Genomic DNA, 23,771 nt, shown 5'->3' on the forward strand with positions numbered 1-23,771 from the left:
ACTGTCAGGGCAGCTAGGATCGAAACCAACTTCCAAGAGAAGTGGTGCTGGCTCCTACCCTGGGGGTCTTTAAGAGGAGGCTAGATGTACACCTTGCTGGGGTCGTTTGACCCCAGTATTCTTTCCTGCCATGGCAGGGGGTTGGACTTGATGATCTGCTCAGGTCCCTTCTGACCCGACCAACTATGGAACTACGAAACTATGCTTACTAGGAAGAGGAAAGTCCAGAAGGTAGCAGAGACCTATAGGTGATAGGAAATGTGTAGCACAAAAGAAGGCCAGTATAATCTGAGGCTCCATTTGAATGCTGTAAAGCAGGAAATGCAAGACAACTGAAGAGATATTCCAAAACTCTGGCCTGTGGACATGGGTGGATCTAGGATTTTGAAAAGGACAGTGCAGCAGATGGTGTAACGAGTTACCACCTATAACACAAAACATTTGCATCCAGTTAAAAAGGAACTAGAAGGTTTACTAATATGCTAGGGGTCTAGGACTATATTACCCAGTTTAAGATTGAAGCAAAAACAAATTCAAATTTATTGGAATGCGCATTAATTTGCTACATCATATCAAATTTAAAAAACCCCAACAAGCTAGGCAAAACTAAATCAAAAGTTGTTATTTCATTAGACCTGTAGTCATAAGAATCAAAATGAACATCTCCTTCTGATTCATAAAACAAGATCTTACCATCTTGGCAGTGCACTGGAAGTTATTTCCACACTTGAGTTAATGTTTTTAGCTAGAGTTAAACCAAATCTGCAGGCCTGTGAAATAGAAGCTACATTAGAAGGAGCAGACAGCAGAACTGTAGAAAAAGTGTAGCTTGATTAGTGGAACATCAAGATAATTAGAAAAGGCAAGTGTTGTTTATCCATGTGTAACGAAGAATTTAGAAGAAAATCTGGAAGATTATAATACACCATAAAATCTATTGACTCTGTTACTCCTGCCTAAAAAGAAGTGTTGTTGCCACTGCCAGGCAGTTGGTTTTAAACTCTGCAGGGACCAGGAATCAAAAAGGGGGGAGGGAGGGGGCAAAAGGGATGTGAAACTGAACCACTGCACCCCTGCCATGGAGCCACATCAGCCTGTAGACTAGTGATAGTTCTTGGAACCAGTGTAGTCACTTGGTACCAACTCTGTTAGTTAAGTGCCCACAGAAGAGGAGAAAATGAGCAGACTTAGTTTTCCTTTCCTCCCAAGAGCCTTACTATACACATAACACGTCCCTAACATTACTTTTGCCTGTGAGCAGCTTTTAATCATCACAGGGATGTCATGTGATTTGACAGAGTGCAAGAGTGATGCTGACCTAACAAAGAATGTCTTGCATTCAAGAGCTCGTTTAACTAGTCCAACTACACAGTTGGTCCAATCAAAGATATCACCAGCAAAATATACCAAGAAATCCTTGCTTCTTGACAAAAAGTGGAAGAGGTGGCAGCCCACACCATTGCAAATAGGAAGAAAAGCAGTCATGAGATATGGAAAAGGTCCACAATGGAGTTTTGAGAAATCTCAATGCCACCCAGATTACTGCACTTGGCTCCATCTACACATTACCAGAAATGTTGATATATTTGAGGGAATTCAGAAAAATCGGACCAGGAAGGTGGTCTGACACAGGAGGGAAAAGATCCGACAAGTTTACAACTTAGGCTGTGCCTCCTGGCTGAAGAGATGGAGAGTGTTGGTGAAGAAACCAACAAGACAGCTATCTGAAATAAGCTTAAAGCAGTCCAAGAAAGAGATGACAACAACAACTTTAGACTACATTTTAAACTTTTCAGCACCAAAGAATTATTATGCTGTATCTATGGAAAGAAGTGAAATGAAAGTCTTAAGATATTTAAAATATTAATTATACAAGATAGTAGCTAGGCACCTACTTAATTCACAGATTTTGCAGAAGCCATGAAATCTGGGACTGTCTGCAAAAAAGCAACAACAAAAAATACCTCCTTTAATAAAAATAAAATGCTAGCTCCCCAGTAGGAGCCACGGCTCCTCACTGCCAGGAGGAGAAGGTGCTGGCTGCTGGGGCAGCATGAAGGGTAGCAGACAAGATGACAGCTCCCTCTCATACCTCCTCCCCCACCAGGGCCTCTCTGCCAATCAGCACCAAGGGGGGGGGCAGGGAGGGCAGGACCACAACAAAATTGGCTCTATGCACTGTGAGTGGGTTGAGAAAAACCCTTTGTATTGCCAAGATTTGGCAGTTCCTAGCAATAATGTGTGCACCAAAGGGAACAATGTTTATCTTGATAGAGATACAGACTAGATTACTTTCACCCTCACTAGTCAGAAACTGGAATAAAATCAGTTATGGAAGAAAACAACTCTAGCCAATCCAACCAGATGAAGAATTGACAGAATGAAAAGGCACATGCCTGTTTGAGGGGTGTACTCATTTTATGTAAATATTTTACTAGGATTCAGCCTGCTGAACCCCACCTCCCCTTCTCTCCCACAAAAGGTATTTACTAAAACAAACCTTTCAACTAAATGAAAAAGAAACCCTTCATCTACACTAAATCAGTACAGCCATGATTGCACCCCCTGCATACCTAACAGTCCAGAGAACTGCAGTATTTTTTGTTCATCATTTTAATTTCTGCTTTGACCTAGACTAAATTTAACTATTTTATGTTAAACACAAACTGCACACAGGGATACCTGCCCAAAGATGAACTCTGCTTTCTATTTAGACTCCAAGTGCTAGACTTTCCAGTTAAACCAGAAGCTTCTTACTCCACAAACTAAACCGGTGATTCTAAACCAGGGTGCCACAAGCTCCTTTGAAGGATACCATAAAAGATTAAGATTGTTAGTTCTGCAAGTGTGATTCACAAGACAAGCCAAGAAATTTCATTAGTAACCCAGTGTCAAAATATTCTGACCTACTGTGGTCTGAATTCTTTGCAAGAGAAGAACTGCTCTATTACTTTTCTGTAGTCAAAATACAGGTAAAAAGCTCAAAGCTGGTCTTTTCTGAAGGGTGCCTTGAGTCTAAGGTTGAGAACTAGTTTGCTTTTACAATTATGATGAACACTCACACAGAGAGCTCAAATGATTTTCTCTCAGCGAGCTGTGAGAGGGGGGCCCCCTCAGACCATCACCCGAAGAAATGTCAAAGCAGCTGTTACTTTAACAATCCAAGATAATATGAAGCATTTTGTACAGGTGGAGCTAGGAGATTTGCAGTGTCTGGAATGGTTAGTTAAGCAAGCTGGCGAATATTCCCAAGTACTTTACAAGCTACTGCTGCTTTTCAGATGGGAAAAAGAGCCAAGCACTAAGCATGAGCTGAGGGGCAGCCTTGAAACAGAAGAGGTGTTCTGATGGGCTTCCAGGAAGGCAGCAACTTTGCTTTTTCAAATGACCAAGGGTGTTACTCCTCCTCCAATCTGAAGCCATGTTCAAAGTTTCCAGGAGTAGGATAAAAGGGGAGTGGGGGGAAGGCTTTCAAATATGACACTTCACTGGCCATGTGCAGCAAAGTGAATTCGTGTGAAGTAAATTTGGCTACAAACTTCTCCAATTCTGTAGCTACTGGCAGAAAGTAGATTATATAATAGGCGATGCACCTGGGTCACAAAAGGCCCTTTCCAACCTGAAAGCACAAGGGGCTCTTTTCTTTAAAATGTTGACAAAATTAGCCACAAGTTGTCTAACTTCCTCTCTCAAGCACTGACAAAATCTTGGACTCTTGTGGCAGTCAGTTCCATAAGCAAGGAATGTTTTGTGCATAACCAGACACCTCATCATGCCACCAGTACACCTCATAGCCTGGGTGATGAGCTAAATTCAACAGCTGATCATCCAAAACATCATCTGGCTAACTGTGATCAAAAGCAATGGCCTACAGCTTCCAGATCAGCTGGCAGCAGGGAGTCTGGAGAGTCCTTCTTACTGCTATTCAATACTTAGTTGGTTAATCTGGACTAGAAACTGACCGAGCCCACTCCCACTCGAGCCAGTGCAATGAAAGAGGGTCAAACTCTCCCAGAGGAGAGTAATAACTCTGCCTGTTTTACGCCAAGAGAAAAGTGACCGAAGGAAGAAAAGTGACTGAAGTCTGCAACTTGCCAGCCAGCCTGGTACAGTAGATGTAGCTCTGTTCTCTGGTCTACTGATCTTGCTATATCTTCTTGTTGAGATTGCAATATCCACCATAATTCTTCTGAAGTGGTTACACTAAAGTAGCTGGTATGACAAAGACAAGTGCAAAATTCTGCACATAAAACAGAATAAATTGTATGCATAAAATACAGACTGGGGAATAACTGGCTGTGGTACTGCAGAGAAGGACCTAGGGGGTTATAGTAGACAATAAGCTGAATATAACCATGGGTGTGCTCTTGCTGGGAATATTTTAAAAAGATTTAAAAAATAAAAATTGTATACATACAAGTTCAAGCACTGCTGCCATCATTTTAAAAAATGCCAGGACATTTTTAACCAGAGTGGAGCTGAGTGGGGCAAGGGCAGAGGTTGGCTGCCCCCTGTGGACTTAGGGTTCTCCACCCTGTGGCTGATCCCTGGGAGCCACGCCCTGGCCGCACCATGTCCCCCGCCTATCTGGCAGTAGTGGTGGCAGTGAGCTGCGCCTCTCACTGCTGGATGGGCAGGGGACGTGGTATGGCTAGTGCGTGGCTCCCAGGGCAAAGGCAGCAGGGTGGAGAGCCTCGAGCCCACAGCAGGCAGCCTGCCTCTGCCCTTGCCCGCTCCAGTTAAAAGCATCCTGGCACTAAAAAAAGGTGGTGGCGGTGCTTGAACTAACACTCATTTGATGAACTTTAGTTCAAGCACCCCCACCCCAATTTTTAAAGCGCCAGGACACTGATCCTTTGGGAATCCAACTCAGTCCCACTCCCCACCCCAGCTGTAGGGTCCCATTCACCACCCTGCCCCTGCCCCCCCTCACTGTGGGGGACTCTATCTACCCCTGCCTTCCCTTCCACAGACTTACCTGAAGGGCGCTGCTCTCCACACTGCCTAGTTGCATTCCTGTAAATCAGTTATCAGATGGGTATTGACTGATATGCTTGGTAAATAAAATCGGCTATTGGTATCGGCCAAAGAAGTCTTTATTGGAGCATCCCTATTGATTTTTCTGATCTATTCAGTACTGATGAGATCTCACCTGGAGTACTGTGTCCAATTTTGGGCCTCCACCTTCAAGAAAGATTGGAAAGAGTCTAGTGGAGAACAAACATAATTATGAGGCCTGGGAAGCATGGTTTACAAGGAAAAGCTGAAAAGGGTAGGATTATTTAGTTTGGCAAACAGACGACTGGGGTAGGGGGTGGATTTGATGACCATCTTCAAATGCCTGATGGATAATTATTAAGAGAATGGAGACAGCCTATTCAAATGCTTAACTATCCTCAATCAGAAAGCTCTTCTAAATCTCCAACATAAATGTCCCTCTGCCGCAGCTTGAGACCATTGCTCTTAGTCCTGTCACCTACAGCCACAGAGAAAAGGCTAATCTAAACTGTTTAAAGAATATTCACCCATGGAAATTTTCAAAAGCAGGCTAGACAGACACTTGGCTGGGATGGTTCAGTCAAGGACGATCCTGCCTTAAGCAAGGGCTAAATTAAGTGACCTTCTGAGGTCCCCCTCAGCCCTATATTCCTCTCATCCCATGAGAAATCCAGGTACCTGGGGAGCAAGACACTGCCACTACAATAAGTAATAAGATACAAGAGCTCAGTCAGAAGCTGTGAGCTCCCTCAGTTGGCATAAACTCCACTTAATCTGTTGCAGGGTGAAGAGGACCTACAAAAAGCCAGACACTAGCTGGTCAACAAGTAATTGTTTTGGCAGACTTTCCATGACCTTTATGCCCAGCTTCAAGGGTGCTCCAGTAAGTACAAAAGAAGATGAAGGGGAACAAGCCTGTTCACAGAATAAAAAGGAAGTGCTGAATCAATATTTAAAAAAATGTCAGCGTGGAATGATTATATTCCCCACAAATTCTTTCGTCTGAAATACTATAGCAGGCAGCAGCCATCTGGGACCCATTTTCCTGCAGAATGGCTATAGTCTACAAGGAAGCAGAAAAACGCAAGAGGGCCATTTTAAAAAGATAGTTGCCCCCCATGGAGTTCGAGACAGGACACGATGAACAACAGGAAGTTCTGCCAGTGCCATTATGGGCACTTCCTGCACTGCAGCAGGAAAGATCCCCACTGTCTCAGCCATAGATGCAGGAAACCCAAGAGGTCCCTTATAACACTAATTATCCTCTTGCCCTTCACCCCCTTTCTCTTCCTTCTGCAAACACCCTTTAGCAAAATTTTCCTTTGAGTCTCTGAGAAGTCATGCTGAGCTGCCACACCTTTCAAAAACTGTAAAATGGAGCATGAAATCAGGCTCTGGAAATGGACTCAGACCTATTCAAAGAAGACTGCTGCCCTGAGCATTATCTGACACAAAGCAGGGCCTGTTTTCCAGTTCTGCACATTTTCACTGAAGTCTGTTCTGTATGTTGGATGTATCTATAGCCATAGAGATCCTATACAAGTTAGTGGGTGCATCTACACATGGCAATTTAAAATGCATTAGCCATTTTTAAGGTATGTCAAGGGCATGGGTCTATACGTCTATGCCCTTAATGTGCCTTAAAAATGGAGATTTTAGGCTAATCGTGCCTAAATTTAATACCTGCATAAAGCAGGTATCAAATTTAGGTGTGATTAGTTAAGGCACCTTAACCCATATGTAGATGCCTTAAGGCACCGTAACACTGTCCATGTGGACTGAATGGGCCAGAGCTGAGCCTGTGGGATCCTGCGCTGCCACCAGGGACTGCCAAGAAGATGTGGCGGGTGCTATTCTGCAAGGCAGACGCTGGAGCTGGAGCGGCAGTTCCAGCAGCAGCAGTACCTGTTGGTGTGTCGACTGACTTGGGACTAAGTCGGCAGGGGCATAGGAGGTCCAAGGGCTCCTGTAAGAAGCACGAGGGAAAGGCCCCCCACAGGACTCTCTGAAGGGGAAGCAGGCAACACAGCATGGGCAGGGCCTTTTCTAGCAGCTCCCCCATGCCTCTCCATCAGGGTAGGTTTGCAGTTCAGCCCTCCAGCGGTGGGATGCCTCGCTGCCCACCTGGAATTTGAGCACTCTTAGAAGCCCACGCTGGGGTTCCTGGCCAGGAAAGTAGGTGGGCTAGGACTGTGTCTGCCCCCAGAGCCTGGCATGGCTTTACCTGCTCCAACTACCTCTGTCCCAGGTAAGCGCCCAGCCTCTCTTCTGGATGCTGCCCACGGGACAGGCAGTGTGAGTTCATGGGGCCTCTGTGTGGCTAAACCTTGGCAGACTGGGGGCAACACAAGCAAGGACTCAGCCTTGGATCAGGTGGGTCAAGGACAGAGCTGAGCCCCTGCCCATGTTGCTGGCCAAGCTAAGCCACACATAGCCCCAGGAGCTCATGCCATCTTTCCCATGGGCAGCATTTGGCAGAAAGGCTGGGTGCTGGGAGCAGATGCAGTCCCAGCCTGCCATCTGCCCTGGGCAGGAGCCCCAGCAGAGGCTTCTAAGGGCACCTGAATCCTGGGCAGGTGAGGTATCCTGCACCTGCAGGGCTAAACTGCCAAGGCAGCAAACCTGCCTCGAGAGAGGTCTGGAAGAGCTGCTAGCGAAGGCCCTACCTGCACTGCGCTGCCCCCTTCCCCTGCATGGAGTTGCAGGGGAGTCTTTCCCTTGTGCTTGCCCTTGAGAGCCTCCTGCCCCCCTCCCCCCCCGCTGAATAAGTCTCAAGTTAGTCAGCACACTGACAGGGACCACTACTGCCGCCAGAACCGCTACTCCAGCTCCAGCATCTGTGCCTCACAGAAGTCATTGCAGTGCCCAGCAGCAGCTCAGGGCCCCGTGGACTCAGCTCCAGCCTGCTCTTGTCTGATGCTGGGGAGCAAGGAACACAGAGCCAGGGCTGGGGCCAGGCCAGTCATATCCGGGGAGACTGGAGGCTCCTACCCCCTTGGCTGGCAGTGGGCTGCACTGCCTGGCTAGCCGGCTGCAGGCTTCAGGGGGCTGTCCAGGGTGCTGCCCAGGGCAGGCTGCCAAGATGCTCACCCAGCGAGCCACATTAAGAGCCATTGAGGCATGCACATGTAGACACACGCCTAAATCACCTTAATGTGCCTTAAACTAAGGCACATTAAGTTTAGGTGCGTGTAAATTCACGTGTAGACGCACCCAGTGAGAGATACGTTACCCCCATAAAACAGAAGCTAAATCCAAAATGATCCCAAGGCCTGACCTGACCTTCCATATCTAACTGGGTCCTTCTGGCTGGCACAAGACAAATAAAGGGCAAGTTATCTGTCACGATTATGCAGGATCCAAATTGTTCACTTGTGCTTATAAAGCAACACTGAAATGCAAACAGTTTGCCATTCCATTTCTAACAAAACTGGTCAGACGAGAGCATGATGCCAGAGAGCTATACGGACCTGGTAAATATGCTCACGTAGAAATACACTAACTGCTAGCAGCTTAGAGACTTTTACATTACAGTATGCAACAACTAAAATATTAGTCCAACAGGGCTTTCAGCCAGAGCAATCATGCTGCTGGGGAATGGGAGAAAAATCTTATGTACATAAAAAGCATTACGTATTCAGGTTCTCCCTACCCTCAGTGATATAGCGAAGAAATGGTGGTCCTGTATGTAGAACATGCTGCCTTTGAGCAATGAATACAATGAATTCCTACCACTAGCCTGGGAATTAGCCATTCCCTGATACTCCATGGTCAGCAAATGACCCTATTACAAGACTACAAACAGTTGTGAATTAAAAAAAAGTTACTATTAAAACACAATGCATTTAACACTGAAGCAGTCTGAACAGAGATCTGTAAGAGCTGGCAAACAATACAGCTTCTCAGCTCAGAATTGTCATAGACCAGAGCTGTTCTGCACAGGGCCCATGCCCCTGGGCTCCTACTAAGCTACTCTGCCCTGGCAGCCGAGTTCTCCTTCCCTGCCTGCTCTAGCAGCTACAAGTAAGCCAAGGGTTGGGGAGGAATCTTACCTTTTAGTTCTCAAGGTCCCTGCTCACCTGAACATGTAAACTACTCAAACTCGAGCTAACACTAACACTGATCAACATTTGAGAAGCTTACAGTGTATTGTGCAACAAAGCCCTAAGAGATAATCATCCTACAGAAATCCTTGGAGAAAGAGAGAGCGCGCATGCGCCATAACTGGTGAGCTAGTAAACACAAGTCTGTACTTTTTCTGGCTGACGTATACATCCTAATTCATACCTTTGTTAAAGATATAGTAAAAGGAAAATTGTAAATTGCAGGTCAGTACATGAGATCCTAGGGCTGTAGCAGTTAGATCAGATCAAGTGCTAACTAGATTGATAATGGCATAATACAAAAGACTGAAGACAAGAACATTTCAATCTTGAGAACAGCAAGCAAAGTTCTCAGTCTACAGACACTCCAGAACTGCAACAGTAACTATAAAAATCTTGCTGGGACAATGCAGCACTCTGGCTTGTCTTCTACCCAGTCTATCCTGTAGCCATCTGTTCTACAGCCTGTAACACTTGCAACTCAGAGCAGTATCAAAATGCAAAGTCTATTCTTGTTGTATGCCACAAAAGGGATTACACAGACAGAGTTTCAAGCCTTACCTTTTCATTCCTAATTTTCTGTTACTAGAAGTAGCACTTATGGATCATCATAACACTGGCTCACAGGTTATAACTCTTCCTCTTTTGAATCTAGAGATACATTGCCAGATACATAAAGGAGTGATGTTTGGAAGCAACCTACAGAAACCCCAAGTTAGCTGTCTCCACCTAAAAATGAATGACTTGGATTCCTCTTTGTTTTTCAGCACAAAAAGTGCCCACTACCTGGGACTTCAGCGCAAAAAAAGGGGTGCAATGAGTAAGCTATTTTGGGACATAGAACCAGGACACCAAGAGTTACTAGAAATGAAGGATAATTTACCCAATGACATGAAGGTACTACGATTATGACTGAGGCACAGATTCTTTGAGATATCTTTTACTGGACCAATTACATAAGTTAAGAGCACTGTTAACAAGCTTTCAAGTATCAGGTACCCTTCTTCAAATGTAAAAAAACTACACAGTCTAGGAAAAGGTAACAGAGAATCCTTGCCTCTCATACATCTTTTGAACAATCATTCTACAACACTGCAACCTGACTAAGATCATGAAAGATTCTTTAAATGAAATGCCCTCTCAATTCCTTCCTGTAACCTGGACATAGCTCTTTTTATTTTAAGATTTAGATTGTGAAGCACTTAAAATTTATTAAGACATTCCCTTCCCCAATAACTAAGGTTCACAGACAACAGCATAAGAAAGAGAAACAAGCACTGGACATTTGGTGTAGACAGACAGCAGCAGAATGAAAATGCAAACACCTGTAAAAACTCCAGATTTTTAGAACACTTCATTTTTTAGCTGCTTTCTTTACAATCCAGTGGAGAGAATGAAGGCACTTAGTTTTCCCCACACAGGGGAACTTTGTTCTGTGCTTATTTACAGATGGCAATTGCATCTCAAAAACTGCATTTTGAGCCAAAAGGAAATCTGTTCCTAAAACTCCAAACAGTTCCAGTGGTCACCCAGAAAGCCACAGAAACAGTTATGAGTCAGTCAAGAATTGGGACTGTTAAGTGGATTTGTTCTTTAAAAGAAAATCAAGATTGATTTTATGCACAGAGGCCACTACAGACAAAAGAGTTTCTTCATGCTTTACAGTTCAGATGTCCATATAACTATACAGCTGCACTTGGGAACAAAAGACAGTCTATGAAGAAAATCACAGGGCATCAAAACAATCTGCATTGTTGCTGGATTACAATACAGATACAATTACAGATCTAGTCTGAGTCCATATATACTCAGTAAGGTCAAAAGGTTGACTTTGGAGCATGATTTTAAGAAAGTGTTCAAAAGCCTGAAGCTTCAGAGTTGACGTTTCACTTCTTGAGATTCCCCCCTCCCAATGCTGTGTGCTACTGAAAAACAAAACAAAACAAAACAAAACAAAACAAAAAAAAAAAAAACTTTGGCAGCCCAGGGTGCAGAACCCACACAGACTTAGTCAAAGACACAAAGCAGCCTGTTATGCACTTCAAGAGCCACACATGAAAGTAGCGACCCCCACCACTTTTTTTTTTTTTTTTTTTAAAAGCAAAAAGACACTTGCACCAGCTGCATTCCTTACAGTGCCAACATGGTAGCATGCATCTTCTAAAAATCAATGTTGCTCAAAATGCTTTTATTACTTACTGACACGTAGGCAAAATTCTCACAGACACCGTGCCTTACCAAAACCAGCTGCTTAATAGAGTCCGCTTGCATAGATCATGTTATTTTAATTATCACATTCCAACCCCAGACTAGGAAAGCATTCAAATAGTCAAAACATGCCGATTTGGAGAGTACACTGTGTCCAAAACGCCAATACTTTTAGAAGTCTACAGCATTTTGGCAAGATTTGGAAGAGCTAGGTATGTACAAAGACGCAAGGTTTACAATGCTCCCGGCTGCAAACGTGAAGATGGTAGCACTCATAATGACCTACAGCAGAATCTCAAGTGGCCCTTGCAGCTGCATGGGACAGACTTGAATACTTGTACCCCTGGTCTGATATCCCAAGGGAGTCTCACATGAGAGAGAAAAAGAGAAGCATTTTTACAATAAGATACCAAGGACATATCATTCCTATGATATGTACAAACTGGACAACATTTCATGAGGTTTAATTAGGGACAATGGATTTTCAGCTCATTACCTAGATTGGTTCTGTAACACCTTTCTTTCTATGCGTTTTTTGCTTGTATGCCTCACACCAAATTCCTCCCTTTCTTCTGCTTTTCTACTTATTGTATTCTAGTCACTCACTCCACATTATACTCTGCTCTAGGCTGTCCTTTCACATCATCTGATGACGTGAACCTGGGTTCATGAGAGCATGTGCTATATATCTTATTTAGTTAGTCTATAAAAGGTGTATATCTACCCTGCCATCTGAGTGACTTTACACTGCCACAACTAACTGCCTCTCATATTATCCCTAAATATTCATCTGGCTACAAGCATTTTAAATATACCATGCCCCTTTAAAACAGCACAGTGAATTTTAACCCAATGTTATAGGGAATATATATGAGAACACAGGCTTCAGTGTATTCCCTCGCCCCCAAAAGGTGCTTGAAATAGTCAAGGTAACAGATGAAAACCCTAACAACTACACATTAGCTGTCAAGGCTCTATGCAATTTTCAGCAGGAGGTAGCTGGGTGAAGTCAGCTGTAGGAGGGAAGGGCATAGTGCCGACTTTGCTTAGATATACCCAGCGTATTGTTTATCTTGCTGTAAAATCCTAGTGAAAACATTTTTCATGATAAAAAGCCACCGCCACCTTTTTCTTGCAGCCAAGACGTATCCCAGAATGAGGTCAGCTAGAAAGACGAAAGACTTATGTATTTGCATTTAGTCTATTTCACGACTTCCCCTGGTGCCTGGGGTATAGACTAGGCACCTCTTAATACAATCCCTAGAAGAAAAGACCTTATTCCCAACTTGAGCCTCTGGACACAACTTCATGTTATACAACACTGGTAACTTCTTGTGCATCATTTTTGTCATACGGAAAAAAAATAACTTCTCAAACAAAGGAGAAAAAAAGCCAAGTGCAATGATGCGAGCATGAGACTTAACACAACAAAGATCAGCCAGAAGGCTGAGGGGCTTTTGTAGTTCCAGACAGGGCCTGGAACTACTTAATTCTTAAACTAGTTTGGATACATTTCTTCAAAGAAAGGGCATTATCCCAGAGATTCACTGCTGCCCTCCATCAAGACTGACACTTGGTTGGTATATCCTGTCAATGAGTGTTTTTTGCCCGTATGCCTCCCTCTTCAGAATGGTGCCCCAAGAGTAAATATTTTGTTTTAATCTCAGCATACAAGCTTCATGCACTTCCACGTCATGGTTAGATGGCCACAGCACCATGCAGTGCTGCTGATATCCAAACTGCTTCAGAGCATCAGCTTTCTGAGGTGGTAGAAGGGCAGCATACTTATGTGATATTACATATTTTGCTCTATTCTCCTGAAGATTGGAAAAAAGTGTCTTTGAGCAAGAGTGCTTTAAGTCATCTCAATTCATGTTTTAATCCTGCCATCAAAGAGATTGTTTGCAAAAAACAAAACAAGAAAACAGGACTTCTCTCTATACACCAAACAGTTCAGACTCAAGATTCAACTTCCAGGAAAATGGTGTGCCCTTGCACGCATGAAGTATCTGCAGGAAGGGAATCAGCACTATTTCTGAAGCTAAATCAAACTGCTTCCTTCCTATTCCACCAAAGCCTGGAATAGGCTAGGGCCCATGTGGCATGATGCTTCAATACTTTCTCATTCCCTCCACATAGTTTCCAGAGAAAATGAAGTTTAGGAGGTCAAGGGATGGGAACAGAGCTAAAGCTTGGGAACCAGAATCACTGCTATTCATAAAATGAAGCTCCAGCTTTCTGCCCAGCTACTGCCAGCACCATTTCAGATGCAGATGCAACAGGAAGATGCTTTCCTCTGCCTCTACAAAAAGTAGAGTTCGAGGAAAATGCATCAGGAACCACTTAGCTGCCAAACCCGACAGGGAAGGACGACAAAGGTTCTACATGCATGCTGCTAACATAACTTTATTTTGAACTTGCAACCCTTCCTCCAAAAGCTGGATGCTACTCTGTCAGGATGTAGATTTAACTTGATAAGCATAAAGGCACTGTCTGCTAAATAAATCTGTTGCAAGAGTGAGACAGCAACAAAAGCTTTGCTGGCTATTAAAGACAATATCCCAACTCCAGATTTATAAGCTGAAACAGTCTATAAAGTTCTCTTATAAACTCGGGACTCGGCCACAGCTAAACAGTCACATAAAATCAGGAACTGTGGAGTCGCCTGAAATTTGTTGTACAAGCACAGCCAAGTATCCATGAAGCATCTTGAAAAAACTCCCAGCCTTATAAATCTTACCCACAACTATTCTACCCCAAACCAAGTCCTCCTGAAGAACTAACCAGGCCCAGCCCTGCACTATCCTAAGCAGCATGAACTCAGGGTAGCTGCAATGACAGAAAAAAAAATTCTAAGCAGTCTCTAAGACCTTGAAAAATGGGACAAATCTTGGCCGTGGGCCACACTTAGAATGGGTGTCCTTCCCACCTCCAACCCCCTTCAAGCAGAAAGGCTTTGCTAAACATGAGCAGCACAGAGCATTAGGAATTGCTGTTTATGAAAACAGTCAAAAAGCAGGCGAGGAAGAACCAAGCCATGGTGGAACTGTTCGATCCAAAGCTCACTCCGATGAGAGCTGAGCTCTGCTCCCCTGCTGAAAAAGCAGCAAACTTCTCCCTGAAGGATACTGGCAAGAGGGCTGGCAGACATGATTACTATAACAACTGTTCTCTTAGACAGCATTTCAAGCAATTGAAGGAGGAGATTCCTAGCAGCGTGCCCAGCACAGCTCCATTGAAGTTATTCTCTGGAGATTAATTTCTCAGCCGCTAAGGGAACCTGATGACATGGCTTCATTTATAAGATTTTTGCCCAAATCCATCTCATGTCAGAGTCCTGAAACCTCAAAATAAAACAGTTTCAATTAATACAAATTATACCAGACAATGAACAGTAACTTCTGTCAGCCTAGAGTGTTTGGGAGACAGTACTTCCACCCAATCTGACAGTCTGTCTGCACTGACTTGCAAAATGCTGTTCCTTCAAGCCTTCACACCCCTCCCCTACAACAGCATGCAGCCAGGTGTGAAAGGGAAGAAAGTAGAAAAGAGGCATCAGGATTAATGATGCCTCCCCAGGGTTTCTGATGGATCACAATAATGTTTCAGTGAATACTCAGCTTGGCACAAACCTGCTCACAAACATAGTAGCAACTACAGAGATGCAGGTTCTGCACCAGGAGACCCAGAGCAGCTCAGAGCAGACGGCGTGACTCGCTCCACCCAGAGGTTTTAGGAAGAACAGGGAAGACCACAGATGTTTACTTTGCAGCCCCCAAAGGCGAAAGGCTAGACTGCTACACACTGGCACCGTTCAGCACTCAGTGAAAGATACAAAGCGCCTGTCCTCAACTCTTTGGACTTCAGTCTTCTCATTTCCAAGACTGCTACGCTGACGCGTTTCCAGGATCCAGTGGGTGGGGAGCACGAGGGAGGAACCAGGGCATTCTTCACAGCAGCACTCCCAGACACAGCATTATAGAGGCACTATAAGTAGCAACCTTAAAAAGATCCACTTGAATCTTTCAGGTTAAACACAATCACTGACTGTCCATGCTGCAGTATAGTGCTCACAAAGCAAAGATAACAGGAAGCTTAGGAGCCAATAGTTGGTACATGTGGGAGGACAAGGAAGCAGTCTCTCCCTTGAAGATCTCAAAAGTTTGGCAGGAATAGCATAAGAATGAGGAGGGAGCAAGAGGTGGGAAGACTATATCCCTTCTCTTTCCCCCCCACTGCATGTACTGGCTGCGAGGATGAATCTGTCATCTTACGAGCTACTGGGTAGTTTTACGGCTGCTAAATAGTCAGGTAAAATGCAGAGAGTGGCCTAGATCAGAGGACTGGAAGTATGCTGGCACACATGGGCTGGACTGCACATTAGAGGAACCAGACATAACAGAACTCAGGAAAAACCACCCGCTCCGAGAGGTCCCAGCCGCAGGGAACTGCATGGAGACAAGCTAGAGTTGAAGGAGAGAGCAGTTGGGTGTGTGGCTTGATCAATGGTTTAGTTCAAATTAAATAAGGTGGTATTTGTGGCAGTCTCAAAGCCGCCAAACTTCGTATTATCTCTGGGGTCTAGAAAGCCCGTGTCAGGTATGTGTACCTTAGTTTCTTCCTAAGGGCTCCCCAGCACATCCATCTCTATTTGTATAGCTACCTGCCTGCTGTCCAAATAAGATTAGAAATAATATCAGCCTAAATCCCCAAGCTAGAAGCCAGAGTGCCAGCTAAGGCCATTTGCCTCCACTCCACGCTGACTTTTACTGCTTCTGCAATTTGCAAGCCCATTACTTTGTTCTAATCCACTTGACAACTACAGCAGGATGAAGAAGGAAACCTTGTTTTAAAATCTTCTTAACTTAGTTAACTATAACTTTCTATCAAAAGTTATAGACACTTAAAAGACTGCAGAGAAGCCAGGAAACCGGCATCAACAGCTCATAACTTAAAGCCTTATTTACATGTGCTGCGCTTGTATGAACAAATCTTGGAAGAAATTCAAAGAGTTTCTCAAAGCAACAGAGCTCCTTCAGCATTTAGTTTACCTTATTCTATGCAAGGCCCTGGGTCATTTTATAATAAAAAGCAGCTGCAAAAAAAACTTCCCAGAACCCTCCTGAGTGAGCAAATGCAAGTACCTTATGGGAGACTGCCCTTCCTTGGAGCTGTGCCTGTTTGCACTGCAGCCTTGACTTACAGTTCTGCATCTATTATGGACCTTCTTTCTAAAACTGCTTAAAATGAAGGCCATTGGAGAGCAGCTTTTTTAATCCTTCCTGCTCCAGTTAAAAACCAACTCTTCAGAAGAGATCCCCCCCCAATATATCCTTTTCTAGGGGAGTAAGCAGGAGGAGAGGTAGGATTTTTCCATGGAAGTGCAGAAGGTGTTTTGACACCTGTGCTTAGAGAAGCATGCTACAGGCAGACTCATCCTCAACAGTGTAATTAAGAAAAACCTCATTTCCTGTGGAGGCTGAGCACCTTATCATATGCCCACAGCATCACTTGTGCATGCTGTCAAGCATTCCAGAACAAGGATGCTTTCCCATTACTCATTTGGGTGAGAGGAAGCACAGAACAGAGTCATTTTCTCAGCTGAGCCAGAAAACAAGCTGGATGGGATTACTTCAGCATAAGCAAGAGCTGCTTTGATTTAAAGAGGTTTGACTGGTGATGCAGCATTAACCAAGTGGCATGCGCTCCTGCCAGGAACCCAGGATTCCCCCCAGCAAAGCAGACACCATTCGCAGGCTGCCTCAGAAGTATTCTCAGAGCATCTTCTTCCTAGAGACCCCGGGGCTCTGGAAAGCTAGGAGAAACAGTCAGAACATGTCTGTCCCACCTGAGTGCTCATGGCTGCACCAATAACCAGGGAGCAGACAAGGACAGAACAAACTGTGCCATCCAAGTGTTGAAGTAACTGGATGTTCAGGGGCAAGTCAGTTACATGGGACAAGGCACATAGCTTTGTTGCATCTCAGCTAATGCAGAAGCAGACGGAACTGGCCCCCCAGTGCCACTGACGGCAGGAGCTGATGACGGAGAAGAGGGAGCCTGCTCAGCCGAGGGAAAAGGAAACCTTTGCACAGGTTCCAAGCAGGCCCCGCTACTGACAACACTGCTGGTAGGGGCACTTCCTCAATAGCAAGGAGGCAACCTGTAATGCTTTGGGGAAGGGAGGTAGAGGAAGAACAATAAACCCTTTCTGAAACAGTCTGCATCATGCTTCCTTTGCCCAAGTCTGACAGTTGGCAGGATTGCTTCAGAGCTGCCTGTCCTGAAATGCAAGCCTCTCCCTTTCATAGACTGTAAGGGGCTGGAAGGGACCTTGCAAGATCATCGGGTCCAGGCCCCCCTGCACTAGGCAGGAAAGACAACCAGGGGTCAGGTGACCCCAGCAAAGTGACCATCCAGTCTCCTCTTGAAGATTTCCAGGGTAGGCAACTGAACCACCACTGGAGGGAGTTTATTCCACAGGCTAGACACGCTAACTGTGAAGTTTTTCCCTAGTGTTAAGCCTGAAATGGTCTTCCAGGAGTTTGTGGCCATTACTCCTAGTTTTCCCCAAGGGTGCCCTGGTGAACAGTTGTTTGCTGAGCCCTTGGTAGCAGCTTACTGCTACATCAGGGGGATGCATCAAGTCCCCTCTCAGCTCTCTCTTTTTTTAAGCTGAAAAGACCCAAGTCTCTCAGCCTTTCCTTATATGGCTTGCCTTGCAAGTCTCTGATCATACAGGTAGCTCTTCTTTGGACTCCCTCAAGCTTTTCCATGTCCTTGCTGAAATACAGTGCCTCGACTTAGATGTGGTACTCCAGCTGTGGTCTCACCAATGCTGAGTAAAGCAGGAGAATCACTTCTTGGTTTTGCTTGAGATGCATCAGTTGATGCATGCCACAGCATTGTTTGCCCTACTGGCTACTGCATCGCACTGACAGCTGATGCTCATACTATGGCCTATTATTACCCCAAGGTCCCTCTCAGTCATGGTGCCACCGAGCCTGTAAGTATGTTGATTGTTAGTTCTGAGATGAAGCTCAACACTGAGAAGTGTAAAGCACTCCATCTGGCTCCAGTCCACCCAACTTGCTGACCTGTCTAGGTCTGCCTGTATTTGCAGCCTATCTTTAAGGATCACCACGCTTCCCCATAACTTGGTGATGTCTGTGAACTTGGCCAGTGAGCTCTTCACCCCCACATCCAAATCATTGATAAAGATGTTAAAAAGCACTAGACCAAGCACGGACCCCCGCAGGTCACTACTGGCCACTTCTCACCAGGAGGACACAGATCATTAGAACTCTCTGGGTCCTACCCCGCAGCCAGCTTCCTATTCACCTGCCTAACTGTTCAGCAGTTAAGCCTGCAATCCTCCAATTTTCCCATGAGAACCTCATGGGCTACCAGATCAAAGGCCTTTTGGAAGTCTAGGTATACAATGTCGACCAGGTGGCAAGTTACCTGGTCACAGAAGGAGAGGAGATTGGCAAAATGAGACCTGCCCATGATGAAGCCATGTTGGTTGTCCTTCAGAATCCTAACTTCTGCAAGCCTATCGGACTTAAATTCCTTAATGATTTTTTTCCAGGATTTTCCCTGGGATACAAGTTAGACTAAGTGGCCTATAGTTGCCCAGGTCCTCTCTCCTCCCCTTCTTGAAGATGGGCACAACTTTGGCCCTCTTCCAGTCTTCAGGGACCTTTCAACTGAACCAAGCAAAATGCAAGTAAGAATTCAGTACAAGCCCTACAGAAGATGTATTCTATGTATTAACAATGTAGTCCTCTTTATGCAGTCAGCACTAGTGACGGAAAACAACATGCACACATGGGCATGCACCTGCAGGGTTTGAGCAAAACTGGGGAACATAGCTGGCCACAGGGTGCAAGATGCAATGCAGACATTGAAAGCACAGGAACCACAACCTTTCTGAAGTCTGGAGTTCTAATGAATGGAAAAAGAACAGCTTCTACATCCATGCATCTTGATATGTACCTCAGCCACCAACTAAGAACCAAGTGGCAGTTCTATATCTCAGGGTCCTTCAGTCCTAGATTTCTCTGCTAAGATAATCAAGGGCATCACCATCACTTGTGGTAATTTGAGATGCAGGCACCTCACCAGGGCTAGAATAAAATCACACCAATCCATATGAGGGGCCAGACTGCCTCCAGATGGTAACCACTTTATCAATGTGTACTGAAAGCAATTCCAGTTTGAAGAAGGTATTTATAAAGACCATTGCTGAGCTCACTGCTAGGCACCAAGAGTCATTCCAAATAGAACTTAAGTTTGATAAGATCTATGAAGTTACAGATCTGCTTTCAGGCATGACCTTTGGACTCTGCATTCTTGGACTAGAAAATGATGAAAAAGCAGTTTTAGAGCTGAGAGTGATGCTTTCAGGAAGTGTCACATCTTAACAGTTGGACCCAGTGTCTGAAGCTGCAATGCCATGTTGGCTGCCTGACTGCATAAAAGTGGTCCTGTATCCTGCATTTCCATCTACTACCTCAGTTAAGCCCCATACCTAGTCACTCCTCAGAACAGTAAGAATTTCCATGATGCAGATCCTTGCTGGAACTTGGTAGAGTGTGGACAAGAAAAAGCTGGGGTTCAGATGCATGGAAGGCCCCACTTCCAGACACCAAAGTACATTTTAAAGAGATAAGTAAAATCAGATATAGCATATATTTCTGAAGCTGTACACTTTTCTCAGCCCATTCATAGCACCTGACAGAGTAGGCAGCAATCTACAAAAGCACACTCTCCAAATGAGTGACAAGGCAGGGGGCAAGGTGGCATCTTATAGCCTCGCTCAGTACTTGTGCATGTCCTAAGGATTTCCCATCCTACTTCCAAGCCTTGTATAATGGGGGACCCTGCTTGGCAGAGGAAATAATGGAACTCCAGAACACTGATCACTCCCCTCCGCCCCACCCCACCCCGAGAGGCTAAGCATATAGACACTATCAAATTTACCCCTTCCCAAAGGAGAAAAGACTAGCAATTCCAGCCTGGGGACTGACTTGTGCTAACCACTAGAGCACCCCAAAAAATGCATGCCATTTTTTGAAATCATAAGACAGCCCTCTTTTCCTTATAAGATGCTGTATCATCAGTTTTGCATTCTAGTTGTCTAGAAAACAGGAGGTACCAGTATTTAGCAGTTTCTAGGTTTTACATAAAAAGACCCTTTGCACAGTATTTCAGCCTTCTGGTAATAATTTTAAGGAGAGACAATACTGGATAGTTTAAGACTAGTAATGGAATACACAGCCTTTTACCTTGAGGGTAACTGCTTCAAAACTGGGCCATTTTAACCTGATGGTTCTTTAGGGCTACCCAAGGAGTATTGAGCAGCATCTGTTCAGCTCTTACTGCACAGGTGCTCACATCATCTATACCAGCGCTTCTCAAAGTGGTGGTCCGCGGACCGGTGCTGGTCCGCAGCAAGTTGCCAGGAACGAAATAAATATATTTTCAGAAGCATTACATTGGTATGTCATAGCATCACAGTTCGTACGTTCCAATGCTCCAGGTGATGTCACTTTATGCAAGGTGAGGAAAGAGAAAGAAACAGCTGGTCGCACGTTTGTGTAGCGCTGTTACATGCAGTTGCTGCCACCGGCTGAACCAGGCACCGGTCCCTGGCCCACTGGAAAAAAAAATTGCCAGCTAAGGTACTGTATAGATCAGTGCTTCTCAAACTATCTGATGCAGCGGACTGGCAATCTCAGCCTGGGCACGGAAGCTTAAGTGGCTTTCACACCTGGCCTTAGCTCTACCCAGTCACATTAGAAGCCAGTTGGAAGGGAAGCTTGTATTGTTATTACTCTGCAAAAATTACGGAGAAAATTTGATTGCCTAGAATTTTACAAGCATTAAAAAACAAAACAAAACAAAACAAAACAAACAAACACTCAGATAAGTTGCAAAGCTATCTACTCCCATTACCCAAAAGGCATGCAATTTAGCAAGAGCACCATTAAATGCTGAAAATATCAAAGCAGGCAGTGACACTCAAAATATGACAGTAAAATTAGCTACATTTAAAAAGGATTCAACAGCATGCACAAGAGAGCAAGGGCAGGGTTTAAAATTATTAATTTATTAGTATTTTTTTTTAAATAGAGAAATATGGTATTGTTTTACAGTATACAGCAGTCATAGGCAATGTTTTTGGTCAGAGTGCCAAAAACACCTGCAATCTCAACTCATAAGATGTTGGTGTGCCAGGGATGGATGGTGTGGGAGCCTTGAGGGGTTTAATCCTTGTTGTGGCAGCACAGACCTGGCCCCTTCCCTGCCGTCCACCCAGAGGCACGTATGCCAAGCAAAATGCCTCCATGTACCACACGCTGGCACCCGTGCTAGGGGTTGTCTATCCTTGGTATACATCATGACTGCAGAGGCACAACTCCTATTGATTATATCAGGCATCATTTTTCATTACTACATTTGCTAGTACATTACTTGTCCTGCTGTCCACATTTGTAACTGAATCACACTGATTTTCCTGCTTTACCTGATTCCAGCTGATTACAGGTAACCCTTTCCAACAAAAGTGCAGCTTTTAGAACCTTAGAAGTACCAACAGAAATGGTGTCAATACTGTCTCTTACGAGCTGCATTTGTTTCCTTTTGGGCAACGCTAAGCACAGCAGAGCAGCTCTCAATTTCAAAGAGCTCTCACTTAAGGATAGATGTATTCAGTTCTTTCCTGGGGGCCTGCAGATGCTCAATACCTCTTGGGAAAAGGCCTTAAGTGAGCCAAGCTGTCTCCAGACACATGAATGATAGCACTTGCATCAAATCTTGTCCATAGCCCCTTAATTTGCTTAATTTGATTTCACAGCTATCCTGACCTCAAACTATCCTCTTTGCATGGCTATCTGCAGAGCACTATTACAGAATGTCTTGAGGACGATGCATAATAAGAATTTATTACAATTAGGAGTCAAGCCACACTGCTCCTTTAAACTCTGAATAGGTTTGCCTCATCCCAAGTGTTAACAAGCTTTTGATTTTCTCAGCCTCTTGCTTTCAGATTAAACTCCAAGTGCCAACTGCTACAGCCCCAGGGCTGGTTCTCGTGAAGATGCCGAGTATGAGGGCCCGAATGAGATTGCTTCTATCAAACCCTTGGGGCCATTATTTTGCATCAGGGATGGTGAGAACTATGACAGATTGCAAGTCGCCACAGGACCTGCACCCTGCCAGGCAGCATTACATTTTAACTGCTGCGAGTGGATGCAGAAGAGAGCGCAGCGCCGCTCCTTGGCTCTTAATTATAGTCTTGTGACATTATAGTTAATGGTCTGTCAGGACTTCCATTATAAGCCTTGATTTTGCAGGAGGCGGACAGATTAAGCTCAGTACCCCAAGTACTCGGTCACAGAAGCTTTAGATTTGAACTAATCTCATTGTTCTTTTGGCATAAACCTCTAGATACTCCCTTTTCATACAGCTGGATGCTTGTGTTAACTCTCTACTGATGCTCCAAAATGCCATGACTGTTTTTTTTAACTGGAGGCACAAGTAATGCCATGCTTGAAAACAGCGTTGTTGTGATGACACCTTTGTACATCGATTGATGACATCAGAGTACAAGTTCCTGATCATTTCACCAATATGACTCTGGGAAGCAGATTCTTAAGGCTGCCAAGGACATAGCGCTAACAGAAAGGTTGTGACTAATGCAAGTCCTGTTAAGCCAAATGCATTTTTTTAAACTGATAAGCTGCTATACCAAGCTAGAGCAAACAGCACAGAGCAAAACATGTGGCATATCTACCAAGAACTGCGTATGGTGCAGTGTCGCTCCATGATAACTCAGCCTGCAGCTGAGCCTGCAGCTTCAGAGCAATTATGAAGCTGTGGATAAAGCTTCCCCCCTACCCTGTTTTGCTGTCCTCGCAGCCCTGCACCCCTCCCTCCCAAGACTCCTTACCATTACTGTAGGCATAAGGGGATTCGGATGCTCCATCTTGAAGGCTCTCCAGGATTTCTCCTTTTCCAACATCACTGTCTCCTACCAACAGGAACTTGAGCAGATAATCGTAGCTCTTCACAGGGCTTCCCTGGGTTCCCATTCTCCCTCTCATTAGTGAGGGGACACGACCTGCATACTAAACACGCAGCCAGCGGGAGAGGGCACCGCGGCTCCAGCTCCAGCCCCCAGGCCCGGGGCGGGCGGACCGGCAGGGCACGCGGAGAGTGGGCTCCTCGCCGCCGAGGAGGAAGCGCCGCTCTCAGCAGGAGCCCTCCATCCTCCGCGCTGCGCGGACCTGCCTGGCGCGACGCCGGGAGCCTGCGAGGAGAGAAGGGGGCGCTGCGGTGAGGTCCCGCCGCGACCGGGCGCTGCCGCCCAGGGACGCCCTTTGTTCGGAGGCGGCGGCGCTGGGCCGGCAGGTCGGAGCCGAGCAGCCCAAGCCGCTTCGCCCCGCCGGGCAGCGC

General features: G+C 45.2%; 1 protein-coding gene across 1 annotated transcript in view; it reads right to left on the bottom strand.

Annotated features, from left to right (window-relative positions):
• The window catches only part of RAB40C (RAB40C, member RAS oncogene family), a 59,719-nt gene extending 36,087 nt beyond the window's left edge, over positions 1 to 23,632 (bottom strand). The window contains exon 1 of the mRNA XM_019539964.1: positions 23,266 to 23,632. Within this exon, the coding sequence (XP_019395509.1) occupies positions 23,266 to 23,419 (154 nt within the window). The 5' untranslated portion in view covers positions 23,420 to 23,632. The remainder of the gene's footprint in view (positions 1 to 23,265) is intronic.
• Positions 23,633 to 23,771: the final 139 nt, after the last annotated feature.

Source organism: Crocodylus porosus, unplaced genomic scaffold, assembly GCF_001723895.1.
Source record: "Crocodylus porosus isolate Cpor-Errol unplaced genomic scaffold, CroPor_comp1, whole genome shotgun sequence".
NCBI lineage: Eukaryota > Metazoa > Chordata > Crocodylia > Crocodylidae > Crocodylus > Crocodylus porosus.